Below are 19411 nucleotides of genomic sequence, written 5' to 3' on the forward strand. Positions count from 1 at the left end.
GCAGCAGCAGGCGCAAGGTGCAGAAGAGGTCAGCCCTTCCCCATCTGTCTGCACTGGGTGATGGAGCAGCACTGGTGAGGTATAGGCCTTAGCCAAGTACCCAGCATGTGACATCAAGTTCTTGAGGGACATGTGGTCCTGCTTTCAGCTCTCCAAGTCCAATGGAAGATTTTAGAAAGACAGCTCAGACTCACAGAGCTGCTCAGGGGTTTCTGCTGTGTAGGGTCAGGGCACTGCCCTTTGCATGCCCTGTGGTACCACTAGAAATATCAGTGTTCCTCCAAGTTAGAAAGCTGTTAGCTCCATTAACTGCAAATGAATTTTTGCAGACAATGGTACATTTGATCCCTGGCCACAAAGAAGACTTGGTGTAAAAAGACCACCAAAGTCTACAGGAATTTTGTTTTAGCAGTGAGCCACAAATAAACCACTAAGCTGTCTTTCTTATACACACTGCATCCTAAAAGTGCCATTTAACAGCAAATAATCTCCTCACTTGAAATCAGTAGGATTATTCAAGTGTACCAAAACAAGCCAATTCTAGAAGAATTAAGCCTAATTAAGGTACAAAACTATGAAGACAATTTACAAATAACCAAGGCAAAAGAGGACATGCTGTTCTGGTGGGAGATGTTTGCTTTATGGTTCTATTATACGCTGAGGCAAGATACGGATTCTTTCTTGAGGAAGAGCTTTAAACAAGGGAAAGATATAATTTAAGTGGGAATGTGGGACTGGGAAAAGGAGACAGCTAGAATGTATATGTACACATATATGTGTATATATAGCACATATAATGTGGTTTTCTGTGTCCCATTGTCTTTCATGGGCCTGTCTCACGTGAGAGACTGCATTTTCCATGGTCCACTGCTTGCCTTATATGAAATAGGGAAGGCTGGTGTGTGTCAGAAGACACAGTTCAGCCACTGAACTTGGCCGGCCATAAGAAAGAAGGAGACCATCAACATCCAAATTCAGTTCACAGCTGGGACGCTCATTTTCAGGAAGGGCACATCCCTCTAAAAAATAAGGCGAACATAAAGTACCTTGATTAGAGTGCAAAAAGCATTAATTGTCTTTTTAAAATCTAGACCTTATTATCAGAAACATAAAAAAAAAATGCTGAAAATTGTTTTCCTGACACTAGGCAAATTCATGGCAGTCACCCCCACTGTAGAATCAGAAGGTGAAATACTTTTAAGTAATGTAAGAAAGTTTCAGAATGATACAATGTACCCCAGGTGTCTTCAGTCTTTAATGGGATTTTATTAGGCTCCCTGGAGCAAAAAGAGAAGCTTTATGGGAAATGGAACTAGGAGATCTTAGCTTCACATCTCTCCAAACTGATACTCAGGTGCCAGGTTCAGTCCTGCTTCTTCATACATTGGGCAAGTGATGGCAATGAGGTCCTTTTCCAACATTTCCATCTGAGCCCTAATATCTGACACAGTGTTTTTCACAGCATTCAGCTGCAGCTTCAGTTTATTGTAATCTTCTTGGAAGGCTCTGTCCACATCATAGAGGATGTGACAGCCCTGTTTCTCCCTTATGATATGATGGTTCACTTTCAGGAAAATGTCGAGGAGCTTGTGTAAGTCCTGAAGGGCCCGGAGGATTTCATACTCGCTGTGCATGCTTGGGGCAGACTTGGTCTTATCCTGGGTTGCAGTGGGGTTTTTCTTTTTAGCTTTGTGCTCTTGTTCAGGGGCTTGACCTTCTTCCCCAGATGTGATTGTGCCAGTGTTCTTCTGAAGATCTGAGCTGGTATCTTTGCTATCTTCATCGACTGTGATGGTGTTAGTGTCCTTCTGAGGCTCTGAGCTGCCATCTTTGTTCTCTTCATGAACTATGATGGTGCCAGTGTCCTTCTGAAGATCTGAGCTGGCATCCTTGCTCTCTGTGATGGCTTTTTGGTCCTTCCAGGTGATGTGGACTCTTCTGTCATCCTGCTGGAAATCCTCTAAGACTTTTTTCTTTTCCTGGAATGCCTGGAGCGTTTTGTTGCTTGGGCTGAGCTGAAAGCTTGTATTCCTCTCTTGGAAGAATGGGAATGGCTTATTTTCCTTCTGGAGGCTTTGCTGAATGGCATCACTGCAAATAACCTGGCCAGCTTTGTTCTGCGACTGCTGACATTGTAGAGCCTTGTTTTCTTCCCAGAGCATCCTGTTTTCTATCCGGAGGACTTGGTTTTCCTCCCAGAGTGCTCTGTTCTCCTCCCAGAGGCTCCACTCATGCTGTGCCTTCTTGCTAAAGACTTTCTGGGAATCAAAGGATGGCTGGCAGCAGATCGCATTCGCCCATTTACCATCAACAAAGACAAACATATCATCCCTCACTTTCATCCATGGGGCAATACATTCCACTTCAGGCTCTGCATGCTGCATGCTTTGGTTCATCAGATCAAAAGCAGACATGGCCTATTCTTTATGAAATTGAGGAGGACTGTGTGAAAAGACTTCTTCCAGGACTTCCAGGACTCCTCTGGCAAGGAGTAGGTGACACAGCTTGGTTGGAGAAATGTGATCAGGACTGAAAGAAAAAGGAATACAAATGCACAGCGTTAGTGACAAAATTCAAGTTCAAAATTAAAGTACACCAACAAGTAAGTCAGTTCCCACAGTCGGCTCCGTCACCTCTTTGACTCTGAAAGGAATACATCAGAAACTTACTTTATAAAAGGTGAGAAAATTGGCATTGGTAGATAAAGCAGCTCTATGGCAGCACCACAAGCTTTGGGATAAAACCCGGGACTCTTATCCCTCTACCTCATTTTTACAGAAATGTGAAGGAGTAAAATGTGAGAATATCGTGCACCTCAGAATAGCCTGTTCCTAAATGATCGGTAGGCACATGAATGAAAATCCGGTATGAAGCTGAAACCAAGTTTTCAAAGCAAAATATTTTTAAAGGATCACAGGGTAAAACTGGCCTCGAGAACAGCTTTTTCTTATTGACGCTCAGTAGTAGCCCGTGTTAGCAGCATACCACGAAAATACAGGGGCAGTTGTACTTTTTTGATCTTAAAATCCACAGAACTGTAAACAGGAAGAGCACTGAGTGTCACAAGATGCACAAATAATTGAAACTCCAAACCACAGCCTGGGACACTGGGCCCAGGGAGAGCTCTGTTGCTCTTTGCATGTTTTTCTGACAACAAAACCATGATCACCATGGTCCAAAAACTGTCACAACCCACAGATAATTCCCCATTTTTCTTTCTCATCTATCATCTCATCTATCCCATCTCTCTTTATATTCTTTGATAGCTCCATTACTTTTCTTGCTTTCTAGCCTTGCAGTAATGATTGCTCATCTTTCCTACTGCTTCTTTTTCACCTCATCGGAAAAAACATCTCTTTAAAATCCATTCTGTGGGGCCATACCTCCAATGTTTTCTATTTTAGTCACAAAAAACTCAGACTTAGCTGCACAACCCTCTTCCCTCCTTCCCTCTACATGAAATATTATGGCTTATGTCACCTTCTGAACATGAGTAAACCTGAGCAAATGAAGTATTTCAGGGGTTTCTTACATGAACAAAAACAAGCAACCAAAAAAGAAAAACAGAAAAAAAAATGAGCAGAAGAAAATCTTATTTTCTTCAGTATTTATCAAAACTAAATGGGTGTGGCTTTCATGGTGAAGTCATTTGAATTGAGGTTGAACTATTTTTTATAACCAAATTTTTGGAATTCTTTGGGTTTCTGTGCAGTGTTTCTATGTACAGGGTTTCTAAGTACAAATGTGCCTTTTCCTAGTTAAAAAAAAAAGTTGGCTGTCAAATTTCACCTTGGTCTACTTCTCTCTGAGGTCCCCCCAGCTGCCCTCCTCTCCCTTGGGAAACCCCATTCTCCTTTTCCATCTGCAAGGAGTTTTACCTTCATGCATTTTGCCCCTGTATCCCCGCCCCATTCATTAGGCACAGAGTGACCACCATGCACAAGCTCCTTACACCCTCCAGCTCTGCCATTGCGTTGTGTACCCTCCCCATCTTATTTTTGCCCTCTCCTTTCCAAAACCTGCTGCTTGTCCCTTTCTCTGCCATCTCCAACATGCAGCACTGCACCTCTGGGCTCCTCCAAGTTACTTCTGAGAGCCAGTATCTGTAGCTCCTTCATTCACCCCCTTCCCAGGCTTGTCCAAAAGCTCAGAAAATTACTGTTTACATTTAAAATCCAAAATCCCTTAATGCAGGGAAAAGCAATTTCAATACAGGTCTGCTTGCAGTAACACTTGATTTTTTTGCAATAGGATCTCTGTCTGACTTTCAGGGTTGTCTTCCACATCACCAGCTGGTTTATCTCACATCAGACTTGTGGTTTTGTTCCTCTGCTAAAAGGGATTTCCTCCAAAACTCCCAGTTCAGGAGGTTTATGTCTGCACTTACACCATGTTCAGAGCCATATATCACTCCTTTTCTTGCACCCACTCCCCTGCAGCCTTTCCAGCGTATCCCGTTCCCTTGCAGTGTCAAGTCCCGTCATTTCTACCAACAGCCCCAAGATGGGGAGGTAAATCAGCTCAGGGATCACAGACCTACCTCTATGTATCCAAAGAAGGAGGAGAAAACATCCAGCATGATAAGCCCAGACCCACCTGCCACTGCATATCATGGGCAAGAAGCTAGAGTTGCTAAAGTCACATTTAGAGTGTTTAGATGGCATGTTTTCAAGATAAACAGAGATGTATAATATATACAGCATTGAAGGACATTATGTTGGGGACAATTAAACTTGACAGAGGCTCTGTCAGCTCTTTTGCACTGCAGGGGAGTCATCAATCCAGGCTTTGGAGAGATGCTTCAAGTTCTCCCACCTCCCACATCATTTACCCCTCATCTCTGAAGGAAACGGCCCTGGGAGATGCTGGACAGCTGGGGTGGGTGGTGAGGACAGCTGGCTGGGGGGGGAAACCACATGAGACCATGCCTGGCTGGGTAATTCAGCAGCACTAAAGTAAGCAGCTGGTGTGTGCTCACCTGCTCAGCTGGGGCGGTGGTCTTCCTGCTGCCAGCACCACTGCCAAGCAGTCCGGTCTGAGGTCCTGCTTCTGCTGGGGTGTCTGGGTGCAGCTGGGGTGTGCAGCTGCGGATAGAAGGGACCCACTGTGATGCAAGTGCTCTAGAACCAGCCCCCTGACACCTCTCCCCGGGGCTGGGAGCTCCTGAACACCCTCCTTGCACTTTTGTTTTCCCTCCCTGCTGGCCTCCCAGGGTTGCCTTTGATTTTTCTCAGCGTTGCCCATTTTGTTTTTTTTTCATGGAAATGACTTTTCTATTAGCTCAGCTCTCATGCCCTTTCCTGATCCCAGACTTCCCCATCTGCCTTTGTTGCTCACAACTGAGAGCAGTTTGGGTGGATCCTTTCTCTATCACACCCTCTTGAAACAAACTTTGTTTTCATTGCGAATCTTCAAATTATGTTTGTTGCTGGACTGATTCTGATACATTCAAAAATCACTTCCTTGTATGAGCTGTGAGACTTGAAGTTATTTTCTAAGGACAGCATGAATTTGAAGTTTTTCTTTGACTACAAGTACAAGAGCAGTAGATCACTGAACCCTATTAAGAAGAAAATAGAATATACAGGACATTCATGCATTACAAGTTTAGATATTATTTGTAGCAACTATTCTCACTTCCATGTCTTTACATTACTAATGATCTCATTCTCTTTCTTATTTGGTACATCTTTCAGATGTGATTTTTTTCCCTCATCAGGGCTCTTGAATAATAAATGCAGCAGTTAATTTTGTATCCAGTGAAAATTACCAACTTGGCATCAGCCCCAAGGTGACTGCTATTGCTTTAGGAAGTTGGAAGTGCAGTTCAGCTTTGGTGTTAAAGATGATAAACTCTTGTATAAAATTCTTCTCTGTAATTTCTCCCTTGCTTATATTTAGTCTTAGACAAAAAATAAAAACATCGCTGGTTACTGTGGCAACTCCTCAGGGAGCATTCTCCTTTATTCAAGCTCCAGGATCCTGCACAGGAAAACAGGAAAATGTCCTCAAAGGAGAAAGGAAAAGATTTTATCATGGGGTACTTGTGCTTGGTTTGCCATCAAAAGGGAATTTAAGGATGCAGCCAGTTTTCAGGAGAGGTGACTGGAATGGCTGATCTGAACTTCTGAGGCTATGGACCACTGCAACAGACCTTTGATGAACAACTTCAGGTCCAAGAGTTAGCTGGAAAGTGAGTTAATGGAGGCAAGTGCAACATAAGACTGATCAACAGACAAAGCCTGCTTAATAGGAGCTGCTGAGAAATAAGTTAACAGTGTACTTTTGCCTATTCTTATGCAGTTATTTTCCTTAAAGCTGAACAGAGTTATTCTGGCAAGTCATTCATTTGCTGAAAATTAGGACTTCAAATACCAGTATGTTTGGATCAGGTTTAGTGAACATGATCAGATGTGTGTACGTGCACAGCAGAAGTGGAAATGCTGCAACAGTTCACTGCAGAATTTTTATAGCGGCAACACTGATTTCTGAGCTGGACTCTCAAAAGGACCAAGATGTCATTCACAGGATTACAAAGGCAGAAATAATGCTGAGTGTGTTCCCCTCCCTGCCAAGTGACAAGTAACCCCTGCTCTGTAAGAAGGGTTTGAACTAACTTCCCAGCTGAGTGCTTTGTCCACAGATTCACGCTACTGTTTCACTATACAAAGAAATAAATATTAATCGGAACCAAAGTCAGATTCCCCATTCTACCTGCACACCTTACACCAGGCTGTTCAGCTGACCTTGCTGTCCTTTCTCCTAGAGATCATCTGTTTCTGGAGCAGATCCAGTGGCAGAGAGTGGATGATCCAACACACACTCTAATATTCTCCAGTTTGGAAACTTCTCTCCCTGCTGAGCTGCAAGAGGTCACCATCCAGTGACAGGTTAGAAGGGCAAAGTGCAGGGAGAGAGCAAAGTCTGAACTGCTGCCATGAAGATCTTCCGAGAAGGACCCTGGAGACCCTATCCCAGCCTCCTTCCCATTGGGAATGATGGCATGTACAAACAGTAAAGTTCAGCCCTTTCCTTCATTTACTTTTGGGTTTAGAAGGCCTGTTAAAGTGCCTGCAATCAAAATAATCTGGCTTTTTTATTATTATTTTTATTTATTTATTTTGTAAAAGCATGTTTCTTTGAATTTGGATCATCTTCTTTTTCTGAGTGTCTTATAGTCCCAAATCTTTATTGGATAACACCAAAGGCATCCACTGCCACTTTCTACCACCCCAAACACATTGGTGCTTCTGAAATGCCAGTTTCTGTTCTTGTCAGAACAGGCTGCTCTCACTGCACACTCATCCACTGCTCTCCAGGGCATTAAGCCTGGATGCAAATCCTACTGAGCCACTGAAAAGATTCTTGCGTATTTGAGTGATCTTGAATATTCTTTTGATATATCTCCTGATCTCAGTGACTGCCTGGGAAGTAAAAACAATGTTTTCTTAGGTTTTAAGGCAATGAAGTGTCTGGAAGGAGAGGTGGTGATACCTCAGCATCATATTCTGCCTAGGAACAGATGATCGCACTTGTTCAGCAGTGTGGAAATCAGTAATGAAAACCTCCAGAGCAGGTTCTTTTCAGACAGTTAAATGGCTTGAGGGACACACTGATGTCACCATCTATGTGGACTAATTGTGCTTCCAGGGACACCATCACAGAGCTGCTGCCAGTGTGCCTCAGTGTAACCCTCACACATGCAATGCTGTGCAAAACACCAAACTGCATACTCATGCCTACACCAGTCAGGATGCTTTGGTCAGCTGACAGCTGAAATGGAAGATGGACATACTTACTTTCATACCTTGCCTCTGGTCCTAATTTCACTTTAGACGTGGAGTAAATCATCTGTCCGCATTTCCTTGTGTTCCCAGTGAGGTTGGGATATTGACTTTGTGACACAAGCTGTTAAGAGAGATTTATTCTTACTTACACTTACTTAAGTGCTTTGAACATGAACAGCATTACAGTAAAGAAGTCTTATGTTTCACTCTTATTTATCCCTATGTTAGTAATGCACACATTGTTTACAAGCTGAAGCAAACCATTTGACTTTTACATGTAAGTGACATCTTTCAGAGGTGTCAGGCTTTGTGTTGTCCCACCTCAGATCTCATTCCTACCTTGCTTTCATTCTACTTCAGCTATGAATATTTTGAAAAATGTATTGAAATCATGTGCAGGCTCTTGGTCAACTCTAAGCCATTGCCTGTCAATGTCCTTTGAGTTGTGCTTCTGTGATACCACTTGTGAGCCTTGCCACAAAATACAGCCCAATTACTGTGTCAGTCTCCTACTTCTGTCTAATTGAACTTTACAGAGCACAGTGTTACTGAAACTGCCCATTAGTTGTTTATTGTTGAGAAAATACTAGAAGTAGTGATGATAGGTGCACTTGTTTTTTTTTGTGAGGGCAGAGGCATGCTCACCAAGGGTGGTGGAGTGGCAGAGCTGACATTGCACCCAAAGGAGCTCTTTGGTCTCACCTTACACCAGGACAATTCAGAGGGATGCCATGTGTGACCATGGGGTATCCAGTGTGGCCTCCAGGGGCCACCCCAAGAGGCAGACCTGCCATCAGGCTGTGTCAAATCCATTGGACCTGGTCTCTGATACCTACAAACCCCAAACAGCAATTGGGATTGGTGTTCAGGCAACAGACTTGAGCCCTTGGTGGCTTGTCAGTCAGGTGATGCTTTGTCCTTCATTACTGCACTGATCAGGTCTTGCTGACTGCAGGACAGCTTAAACACTGTCTTGTAGGTATCACATGTAGACATCTCAAAGCAGTTGTCTACGGTTTGGAGGTAAATCCTCTCTGGCCCACACTACTGTTGGACATGATGTGCCACCTCCTGAAGACACAGATGTGTCTTTCCGCACTGACCACACAGGAATCTGCAGTAGATAACCTCCTTAATGAAGTGGCTAAAAGAGAGCCTCACACCCTAGCAGAGCACTCCAGCTCAGCTTGGTTCACATGTGCATCCTGCAAGGGAAGGTGATGCTGCCAAGCCAACAACTACTGCATGGTCTGGGACACCTAAATGGGGTCAGCTGGACAGAGCTGAAAGAGTCATGCTGAAAACAGAAGCCCTCTTCTCAGGGCTTACAAAAAGCCATGTGCAAAATCCCTGTCTGTCACAGACATCAAGCAAGAGACTGCAAAAGGTGTGGGGAGAGGGAAACATTAAGGAACATCCCATTTGATGTGCAAGGGCAGGGGCTGAGTCTCAATAGGCAGGAGCTGAGTCTCGATGAACAGAGCAGACCACAAGAGCACAGACTGGAGCTGCAATGTCCTGTGAATAGATGCGAGGTTTGGGAGTGGAGGGTGTTTCAGGTCATTTTAAATACAGCGATCCTTCCACTTGACAAGTCTCTCTGGGCGAGAGGAAGAGTCGGCTTCTCCACTCCTGATTGACAGGGAGAAAATTGAGGGTTCAGGCTTATTAAACAACCTCTAACAGTGATTTATGGGGTCCTGTACATTTCAATCTAACAAAAAAAATTAAAATCATCTAATTAGCAAAGTGTGTAATCCTGTATATTAATTGTCTATTAGCCACTTCTTAATTATAATGGAATGCTTATCAAATAGCATGTGATGGCCACGTAGCACCAATTTAAGTCATTATCAGGCTAGCTTCTACTTTAATAAGGATCTGTTTAAATGAAATCTAACCATTTCATTTTATTTTAAAAGCTATAAAGAAGAGGAAGCTAAGATCTTAAAAAATTAGTATCCCATTAGGGTTTGCTAGATACTATCCTATGAACAGTGCTACATGAAAGCAACGTAAAAAATTCATTCAGATGTTAACCCAGATGATTGAATGGCAGAACAAGATGGAAACTTACCAGGGAAGAAAGACATGTCTCATTTAGAAATACTGGCAAGCTCAGGTAATTCCTGTCTCTTGATTGTTTGACTTTAGAGCCTTAATGTTCAATTGACGTGTTTATGCATGCGTATTTTCAGATGTTTTTAAAGAAATTAATTGAGAAGATTTGATTATATACAACCACATTGACCTCTACACATCACCAACAGGACTAGTACCATCTCTGCAATTTGAATAAAACAGAGTGCATTTGCAAGCAATAACAAGTCATTATTTTATACACAAAAGCATGCTATAGGGAGACACGTATGATGTAAGGAAATAGATGTACTGTCAATGGTTTTCACAAGCATGTGCTGACTACCAAGGAACCTGGAGACCCCAAAACAGTAGGTTTGGATCTGGTGGATGGACAGGGTTTCCTAGTAGCTCTTCACCATAGCTTCTCCACCAGGTACTCTGAGCATCAACTCTGTCTTCCCCAGCCACTGCTGCTCCTAGTTTCTTTCTCCTATTCCTATAATTCACGAAGCAGCATTCATAGAATCATAGAATGATGGGGAGGGATAGATAGAATGGGTTGGAAGGGATCTTAATAATCATCCAGTTCCACCCCCCTGTCATGGGCAGGGACACCTTCCACTAGACCAGGTTGCTCAAAGCCCTGTCCAACCTGGCCTTGAACACTGCCAGGGATGGGGCATCCAGAATTTTTCTGGGCAACCTCTTCCAGTGAATCGCTGTGCAAACAGTGCTGCATACAACACTCTCAGTCCTTACAGTGCAAGATGTTGTTATCGTTAGATCCATGAGGGCAACACAATTTTAACACCTGCTCATCTCAGGGTTTAAATCACTGCCAGAGTACTTTTTTAATAGTGTGCCAGAAGAAGAGGGGTTTCAGTGATAAAAGAAGAGAGTAGACAGTTAGATCCTCGGTACTGCTGTTAAGCACACCTAGGAACAGTTAACCGGGCAATTTTAGAAACGTTATGCAGCCACTTTTACCCATTTCCCTCAACCTTTAATCTGCAAAGTCTGTCCTGGTGTGAATGGCAATTACAAAAGTTACCTGGTCTTATAAAACTACTTGTAAACTTCTGTGCAAATCTGGGGTCACTGTCTGTCCAAGAGCTCTGTACTGGCACACAGCAAATAATTGGAACCAGAACATACATCCACCCAGAGAAATGTGGTGAGAAAGAAATATGTTAAACTGTCTTCATATGTGTCCGGAGGATATCATTAACATTAATGTAGTCATAAAGCAGCACCTGCTGGCTCAACACAGCAAATCTTTGCCTACTACCAATTAATTCTTCAAAAAATAGTAAAGAACAATTTTAGCCCTTCTTGCCCCAAGCACAATAATTTGTTTCCTGCTAAGCATTATTAATTATAATGTCCCTGCTCCTTTGCTTCACTCAAATGAACAGCCCCATCAGTGGCATAAGCTCCATAGCAAGGTGTACTTCAGCAGAAGCAAGTATGGAGTTAGTGGGCTTTAAAAATATTACTCTACTTCTTACTGGTATTGTTGTTCTTCAGTTGGTGTAGGGCATTCACTCTTAACCATCCAGAACTAGAAAAACACAGATCTCAGTCAAAGCCAGATCTCAGCTAGGTGAAGAGATAAATTCCCTGAAGATGTTCACCTTACTGTAATGCCAACAATTCAGTGAGCAGTCTGAGAAAACGATTTAGATGGGGTGAGGCATGTGGTGAGATGGGCAGAAACACTCCTCAGACACAGCTGTAAGCTTGTCCTTCACTGCTAAATGTAAACTGCAGTCAGATTGCTACCACAACTGATGGGAAAGGTATTTGAGGTGATCCTTCTTCTGGGGCCAAGTGTAAGGTTCCAACCATGCAACTGCACATTAGTCATGTGCTACTAGTTTGTACATCTCCTTGATTCTCCTCCGGTGGTCTTTCTGTATCAGCTCTTCTCCAGTGCACTCAAGCAATGGCAAACCACGCCTTGTGCAAGGTTTCTGATATGGTAGCCCTGGGCTGCAGAACTCCATCACACATGAGTCCCTCAGGCTCACTTATGTATGTATACATAAGCTTTGGATATTTGATTTAAAGCATAAAGGACACCGTCTCTCCTGCAAGGTGCCTCCAACAACAGAAGTCATGTTATGTGACAGAGCTGCCAGCCATCTCAGGCAGAAGCAGACATCACTCCCGGTCTGAGCAGTGCTGGTTGTGCAAGAAGCAAAGATAAGCTTCTTCTGCTTGGGGTGAAGACAGCTCATCTCCTTCTGACTGTAAGCAGGGATGAGGTGGCAGAAATACGTTATTCCCATTAAAATATTTTGTATGGTGTTTAACCTGAGCACTGTGGTAGAAACCACAAGCCACCTGGACTTTCAACACAAGATAAGCATACAGTATGTGGCAGTCAGCCCGTTAACTGAAACACTGGTTTGCATAATACAGACACTGAGGTTACACATTGTGCTGATGTTACTCTTCCTATCTTACCAAGTCACTTTCTGCACAGAGAGAGCGTTAGGAATATGATTTACTGTTTATACGTGTCAGAGCTTTGCAGGTTATCACGGACCAAGTACCATGGTGCTCTCTGCTGAATGGACGAACTCCAAGGACACTGGTTCCTGTACTTATAATAGAAAGACATAACAGTCAATAGCTCCTATCTAAAGCCAAGTAGTTATTAGTCCGTAGCTTGCAGAAAGCTGTACTACTGCTTCTTTAGGCTTGTGCCTGCCTGCATGTTTATTCAGAACTACACAGAAAAGAACAGTTTCCCTGGCTGCAGAACCTCTGCAAAGCCTTTTTTTTTGAGACAGCATAGTCTTTCCTGATCCATGAAATGCTTTGTAGTATTTGCCACTGCGATTGTCATGTCTTCAATATCTAACAAGGTACCTGGAGACTGTCCTCCTATTTCTAGCAAAGATTTCTACCTGACACTAATAAGAAGACAGCATCCCGACACCACCTTTCAGAGGCAGAAAGGGGCACTCTGGTGACCTGGAAAGACTCATCTGAAATGACTGATCCAAAGCCTGTTACAAACTTACAGACAAGGTGCATGCCATCAGCCCATATCTCCCTCACCTTGCACACCAATGCTGATTAATTTCTGCAAATCTAAGCTCAAGAACTGATGAATGACAAAAAAATACATCTCTGTGGCTTGCAGGGAATTTTTTTTGCAGTGCATCTTTATCTACTTTGCCTGATTGATCAAAGAAGCTGTTATCTGCTGTATTCCACAGAGTTATTGACTAGGTTCAGCCTCGCTAACCCAATAGTCAATAACCCAAGGCTTCAAAATTATAAAAGTTGCTAAAAACAGAAACAGTTTAAAAACTAAAAAAAAAAAAAAAAAGAAAAAAAGAAGAGGGGTTCTTTGTATTTGACATCTGGATTCTGAACCTTCATAGAAGTCAAATTTCCTTCTCACCCTTGGGAGACAGAAAAATTTACTTTCTTTCCGATGGCAGCAGATACTATCTTTACAAATAATGAGATATCTGACTACCTATTTATTTTGGTTTTGTCATAATCACTTTTGCTCTGTGATTTTCTCCCCAGAATGTGTTTTCTTCTTGTATAGGGAGCAAAAGATAGCACTATGAGCATCTACTTCATGCAACTGCGTCTCAGAAGAGAAAAGCAGATAGATGACTGGAGCTAGATTACCTCCATGTCCTCTGGGCAGTGTAATTAGTAGCAGCCCTTACAGTTCTGTTACCAGCCACTATTTCCATTTCTCCCTCTTTCCACCAGCTACACCGCACTAAACACTGAGCCTTTAGAAACCATCTCCAGCCATTCTCCATTTACACCTACACATAACCCTCACATCTCTTTTCAGGAATCCCCAGGCAGTACTGTTTAAAGGCAAAAAATTCAAACGCGATAAGCACACTTGAGCAAATGAGACCAGTAATGGCTTGCCTCGTTGTTGAATCACATCATCTTTGATGCACAACTGCCACCAAAGCACAGATATACCTGGGTGATGGCTAGGGCTGAGCTGAAGATTTTCTGCGGGGCCTGCTAAGGAAACTGCTTCTGAGAGGTAGGTGAATGTTAGTATCAAGTGAAACTGTATCCTTCTGTGGGATATCTGTGATCGTAGGGAGGAAGAATACCTAACATTGGAAGGACAGATACTCACAGAAATCTGAAGCAGCGTTTCCTCCAAATTATGAATATAAAACACCAGTACCTGAGAAGTACCATCAAACAACTTTCTTTGCGCCAAACAACAGAATCACTGAAGAACTTCCTAAGTAAAAAAAAGGCAGATGTGGGTAACGAGAGTTTAACTAAAATCTGGTTGGACCACAAAGTTTATTAAAAAGAAATGTGTTTTAAATGCCTTGTCACTTGCATATACATATAAAATAAATTACAGAGATAGCGGCTCTTCATTATACTGGTATCTTTTTGCAGTGTGTCTGAGAAACCACAGGTACAAGTTCACATACATATCACTGCGTAAAGTGCTTGTCGTAATCATTTTCATGGGGAAAAATAAGCATTTGCAGGATCATATATTTTATGTTGTAACTTCAGTTAATGCTCACATCAATCAGATTGTCAAAGCTGTTTACAGCCCCTGCCTGGATATTTCCAGCTTTTGACGTGTTATGTCAAGGAGAACCAGAATCCTTGAAACATAATTTTGTCACTCCCTCTCTACTTACAGCTTTCTTCGTATCTTTGATTTTCCTGGTAAACTCTATATCATTTGCAGCTGTTTCAGAATCCCAGAGCCACCAGCTCATTAGCAATGTCAAGAACACATTATTCCTCTTTTGAGAAACTGCCCTGGATTTCCCACAAAGCTTTCGAGGACTAGGATTTCCAATATTTAGGTGGGTTCAGCTGCCACATCCTTCTAACCTTTTGCTATGTCTGGCAAGTCATAATTTGCTGATTATAAGCTGTGTCTCTTCTGCAGTGCAGCTGAAGTTTAGAACTAGCTTAGGATATAATGGTCCCAAGAGAGGGTGTGAGAAGGAAAAAGGGTTGGAGGATCTGTATTTTTTCTTCTGAAAATTGGAAAGTCTGGAATTAGAAATGACCCTTTCCTGACTATTTTTGCCCAGATTATAATCATGGAGAAATCCAAAGATTTATCTCCATGAGTACCATGTGTCACATAACAGGGACTCTGGAGTCGAGTATTTCAGGCCATAAAGACACAGTGCTCATTAACTGAATGAGTACCAGCACAGAAAATTTCTAGGAACTTCCACAGAAAAGAGACAAACCCAGATGTGCTTTACACCATCACCAAATTAGGTTAACTCAGCCTGATGGACTGTCCTTAAGAGACAGGCACTGGATTTAAGCCCACAAGAAATGAATAGATGCAATTTATTCAAAGGACCAAATACATCACAGAAATGGGCAGGGGGAAGGGAGGAAAGTGCAGGAGGGGAGGACAGCTGTCAAAAGCAGTCTAAAACTTGTGCAGGCAACTGCAGCATAAAACCCCAAACCAGTACTACCCTGAGGCTTTGGCTATAAAGTTTAATGGCTTGTTATCTTTACAAAGCCTTCAGCAATACAGAAAGAAATGCCTGTTTCCCCTTACTTTACATCTTTACTGTTGGACAGTTTCTTTTTCCTCTCTCTACACCACCCCCCCCCCCCCCCCCCCCCATTTTAATCTAAACAATATATCTGGTTTGAACACAGCTATAAAGCAGACTGCTAGCAGGGAGAGAGGTGTGTGCTGACAGGAAACAGCCCCACTACTGTCCCTTCCCAAGGTCATTCCATGTTAGCTACATCGGTGGACAACGAGCATGCGATGATGTGATCAGCCACAAGTGTGCACGAAGGGCATCAAAGGGACAACCTGTCCCAGAAACTTGCTGGGATGTGCCTGGGTGCAGCAAGATCTCCAGCCTTCGAGGTGTTGTCAAACATTGTTTTCCTTCAAGATGTCTATTGCACACCGGATTATAGATTGCCCTGTTAGGTTTACATGAAGGACAGCATGAGCCTGACTGACAGACTGATGGGATAAAGACATCAGGAAAACATTCAAAGTTTAGTTTTGGCAGAAATCACGGAAAACAACAGAAAGCCTCCCAAATCTTGCTGCAAACAGGCTTTCACATGGATTTAATGGGGGGGGGGGAAATGTGAAATTCCACATAGATCCCACTTTAAGTCACATTAGTGATTTGAGATGCTTCATCATTCTCTACACTATATGAACTGCAGACTTTTTATTTCCCAGACTACTAATAACAAGACCTATAATTAGGTATCTGTCCTTCCTTTGCAGTCAGCGCTACAGTGTTTTGTTCACAGGAGAAAAATTGTAGGGCGTGAGAGCCACTCAAGAGCGTAGGAAAATGCTGTCAGCGGCGTAGAGTGACTGGTTAATGGTTTCAAAGACATTATTAGGAGAGAACAGTTCCTTAATTTTGATACGTAGCATGCTAATAAAAGCATTCTTGTTCATTTGTATGTCAGATGGAGCCCAACCAAGTTTTGGGTTCAAACTCATTCTCTCAACCTGCAGTAGGTAAACAAGACATCTGTTCTGATTTCCTCCTTCTCCATACCCATAAGCCGTTTGCCTGGATGACTGACCACAGACTGCCCTTGCTCATTAGTGCTGGTCAAGATTTGCTTTTGGAGTTTGATATAGCAAGGCAGTGTAGAAAGATATGATGGAGAGATGCTGCCTGGGTTTTACCCTCCTGTTTTGCCCCAGTTTAAGAGTGAAGATCAGGCTGAAACACATGTTTTCTCATTCCTGTTCTTTGATTTACAATGAAGAGCCCAGTTGTCATCAGGCAAGAACCAGCCTGCTGTCAACAGAAGTGAGTCAGGGATTTTACATGCAAAGATAGATCTTGCCAATCTTATTACATCCATTGGAAGCAGAAGAACAAAAAATAATCCAGTTACATTACCCCCAGTAAAGCAAAAGTCTGCTGTTCACTGCACTATACTGTTGAGCTCACAACAGCTCCAAGAGCCATTCTGGTGGAGTTTCTGGACCCCTTTTAACTTCTGGAGAAGTAAACTTCCCCACCAACTTGCCTATGACTATATTTTTTAAATCAATTTCACATCAGTGCAGTATCTCATCCTTCATGCCAGAAAAACTGCCTCTGGAGGAAGGAATGACAGCTCTCAGACATAATATTCTGCCCAGCACTTACCCAACAGTCTTTTCTCCAAGGTTTCCAAAGCCAGGAGGTTATTTTCAGGGCCACACATATTAAAATTAATGCTAAATCAAAAGGACTGCCTGCCGCGGGGCTTGATTGGATTTGGACAAAGAATGTCGCTTTTTGAAGTCAACCCTCATGTAGATGTTTTTTTTCACCACCTAATCATGATTGTGAGGATGTAAATCATGCGAATTACAATGAGCGGGGTTGATGAATGTGCACCACAGGAACTCCACCTTCAATCCCCTTAGAGGTCATCACTGGAGAAAGTCCTTTTCTAGGGCCGGGTTTCCACTGCCTGACAAAGCTTCTCCATGCTCTTTTGGGGGAGGTGAGAAGCATACTACCTTTGTTTCTGTTTTGTCTACAACCTGTCTCTCCTTTCAACTGCAAAATGAAGCCTGCTCAGTGTCTTTGCAATAAAGGCTTCCTGTAAAATTTTTTCATTCACTTACAACAGGCTTTTAATAACTGGATGTAAAGCAAAAAACCTCAGGAGCATGAGAGTGAAGTCTGTAAGTGCATGGGAATTCAGTCCTCTCAATATTTATGTTTAGCATTAAATACTTCATGCAAAAATAATGACTTTGACTCCTGAGGCCTTCCTTCTCTTATCTCAAAAACTGTTCATACACACACTCTGAGATCTCTATGCAAATATAAAAAGGGGATTAAGTTGTATGTGTAGTAAATCCTCGCTTTACATTAAATAGGTAAGAACTAACAGAGGGCCTTAGGATTAAAAATAGGTCCCTGTCTGCTGAGCAGACTAAAGCATTTTTTCCTCTGGCTGCCCTGCCATGCAGGAATTGACTTTTTCTTAGTGAGAAATTTGAGTCAATTATAAAATCTATAGTATATTAGAGGTTTGTACTGTACAATACATGATTTTGATTTAAATTGCTGTGTATTAGAGAATGCCCCCTGCCTCCACAAAAACACTCATTGTTTTTCAACAGGAAGACAAGCCTCAGCCACCACCTGATAGCACCATTCCATGAGAAACTTCTACAGCTGAATGCCCTTAGGGAAGTTCTGGGGTCACAGGGTGAAAATCAAAACCATGGCTGTCCAGAAGAGGAGGTGAGCATCGCCTCTGGCTCCAGACACATCTTTGACCACCATGTGGTACTTTCTCCTTGCCCTGTACAGCAGGAGCCAGGAGGAGGAAAGCTCCACCAGCCCCACCAGCCCTCCAGCCACCAACTTATCAACTGTGATTTCTCAGACTACATGCAGAGGTCAAACTCACTGACATTTTGGTTCAGTTTTTACCGCTGGCCCTGCAAAGGAGGAAAACCAGGCTGCATCGTGGAGCTGAAGGGCATGTAAAGCACTCTGCAGCAACAGCTGCTGACCTGGTCATGAGGTTTTTTGCTTCACCTGTTGTCATTTGTTCCCTTAAAACAAAAACCAACACCAAGACACCACCACTGAGCACAAGGTGAATTCCTCTTCATGTGTTTTGTAAGGTCATACCCCAGCCCCACCATGAGCACAGTCACCAGTGTGCAAAATATGCTGCAGAATCTGATGGAAGGGTTCAAAAGAACTGGTTGCAAAGAGTAGAACACAGCTGGAGGCAGCAGAGATGCAGTCATGACTTCCAGATGACACCGGTACATCGCACAGCTGTACTTAAACAAGCACTCACTTTAAACCTGGTTTCCTTCCAAGAAATCTCTGAATGAAAGGAAAAGGCAGGTTTTGCCTGAGTCATTGGCATTTGCAACTTCCGTAGGATCCCAAGGCCTTTCAGCTCAGATACTCAGCTGCCAGAATAAGAAGCAACCTAATTTCACCCCTGGATGGAGGGTAAAAAGGTATATATATAAAAGGCCTAAACCCACCAAACTGGAGAGCTGTTTTTGAAGACAGCGGGGTCACTAATTCACTCTGGCAGCCTCGTGGAGTGAGCATGATGGTGTGCTGGGGATCGTGGGGACAGCTCATGCCAGAGAAGATTCAGGGTGCAGCTCACAGCAAAAAAACAACAGCAAGGGAGCCCTTGAGTAGAAACTGCCCACCATGAAGATGGATGGGTCCAAGCATGAGAGACCCAGGATCTCCCTGAGGGGAAACACAGAAAGGAAATTCTCCTGTCTCCTCTCAGGGCTTGCCTGGGCAAGATGCCTCAGGTACTGCAGTACCAATCCTTCCCTGTGATGAGCTCTCAGGTCAGCATTCCACTCCCAGCAAGCCAGGCAGTCCTGACTTCTCTGGACTTTGCCTTGCACATCCTCCACCACAGCAAGTCCCTGCTCCCTCCATCCCCCAGTCCTGCACCAGGCTCCCACAGCCCTGCTGAAATTTCCAGGAAGGATGGCAAGCTGGCAGCAGCACCCATCTCCCTGCCTTCCCTATTGTTACAGC

At 43.2% G+C, this 19411-nt stretch overlaps 1 protein-coding gene across 1 annotated transcript; it reads right to left on the bottom strand.

Moving 5' to 3' along the window:
- Positions 1-1246: 1246 nt before the first annotated feature.
- CBY2 (chibby family member 2) lies at positions 1247-5500 on the bottom strand. The gene is made up of 2 exons (XM_057426942.1): positions 4979-5500; positions 1247-2529 (listed from the first exon to the last, which is right to left on the bottom strand). The coding sequence occupies exon 2, from the start codon at positions 2412-2414 to the stop codon at positions 1329-1331; it is 1086 nt and encodes a 361-aa protein (XP_057282925.1). The 5' UTR covers positions 2415-2529; positions 4979-5500; the 3' UTR covers positions 1247-1328.
- Positions 5501-19411: the final 13911 nt, after the last annotated feature.

Source organism: Pezoporus wallicus, unplaced genomic scaffold (genome assembly GCF_028554395.1).
Source record: "Pezoporus wallicus isolate ANWC-B61680 ecotype Strahan unplaced genomic scaffold, APGP_CSIRO_Pwel_v1 contig_7113, whole genome shotgun sequence".
Taxonomy (NCBI): Eukaryota; Metazoa; Chordata; class Aves; order Psittaciformes; family Psittacidae; genus Pezoporus; species Pezoporus wallicus.